Source organism: Cyprinodon variegatus, unplaced genomic scaffold, assembly GCF_000732505.1.
Source record: "Cyprinodon variegatus isolate N-32 unplaced genomic scaffold, C_variegatus-1.0 Scaffold312, whole genome shotgun sequence".
NCBI classification, from domain to species: Eukaryota; Metazoa; Chordata; class Actinopteri; order Cyprinodontiformes; family Cyprinodontidae; genus Cyprinodon; species Cyprinodon variegatus.
The window spans coordinates 517870-518906 of NW_015150765.1; the positions used below are offsets into that span (position 1 = coordinate 517870).

A 1037-nucleotide genomic window follows, 5' to 3' on the forward strand; every position below is an offset into this window, starting at 1 on the left:
TAGTCCGACGACGGAGGGACATGAGGGCCAAAAAGAACGGGGATCCAGGTGGTTCCAAGGTGCTGGAAAAAGTTTAAAAATGGACCTTGAAAGTGCTTGAAAAGTGCTTGTTGATTTTGACTTTGGAAAAGGTGTACGAACCCTGTATATCTCGGTAAGAAGCGATCATTGGCCCAGTAATCCAGAACCAGATTTGTTGCTGAGCTCTCCGATCGTCCCGATGTTTGCTGGTGAAGATTCTCACTTATCCAGGTCATTATCTTTATCCAGCAGCCCAACAAAGCCTTGTTTTTGTTTAGAAAACATGCAGATTAAAACGATCAAACAGGTCCCCCCCTTTGGAATGTTGTTCGTTTGGCCTCTTTGTTAGCCTGTAAGGCCCCATACCTGTCTATGTCTCTGACCGGATGATCTGGTGAACTGCAAAGAGCCTTGAGATGACATGTGTTGTGAATTGGTGCTATAGAAATAAACTGAAATTAAATTTTCGATATAGAGCCAATTTCCAGTGTTTGATGATCCAGTAATCCTGTTTTCCCGCTTTGTTCCAGATCTTCCGGATGATGAACATCCAGATTACGGAGAAGGTGAATCGTAAGATAGACGAGTCCGAGTGCGGTTTCCCTCTTCTGGACGAGTTTTGTGTCACCAACGCTGCACATTCCTACATGACGGACGAAGTTCTGCTGGATACTCTGTTCGGTTCCACCAAACTGCGAGTGCTGGACCTACGTGGGGCTAAGCGGATTACAACCAGTGGGCTGGCAGAGCTGCCGTCTCAAGGTGAGTAAAAAAAGGGCCTCCTTCCTGCTTTAACGTTTTACATTTCCACAGAACAAATGGTTTTCTTTGATTGTGAAACCATGGGGTGAGATAACCACCAATAAAAGCGTTACATAAATTTGTGAGAATAGGGCTCGGGATCCACGTTGCATTGTGGGACGTCGCGGTCATATTGACAGAAGTAGAGAGAAAAAAGATGTTAAAATCCCGAAAAAGATCTGGAATTTACCGGGACACATTAAATAGAGAAGCCA

General features: G+C 44.7%; 1 protein-coding gene across 1 annotated transcript in view; it reads left to right on the forward strand.

Moving 5' to 3' along the window:
- fbxl6 (F-box and leucine-rich repeat protein 6) overlaps window positions 1-1037 on the forward strand; it is a 15805-nt gene that overhangs the window by 12271 nt on the left and 2497 nt on the right. The window contains 1 exon segment of the mRNA XM_015384424.1: window positions 525-783. Coding sequence (XP_015239910.1) covers window positions 525-783 — 259 coding nt within the window.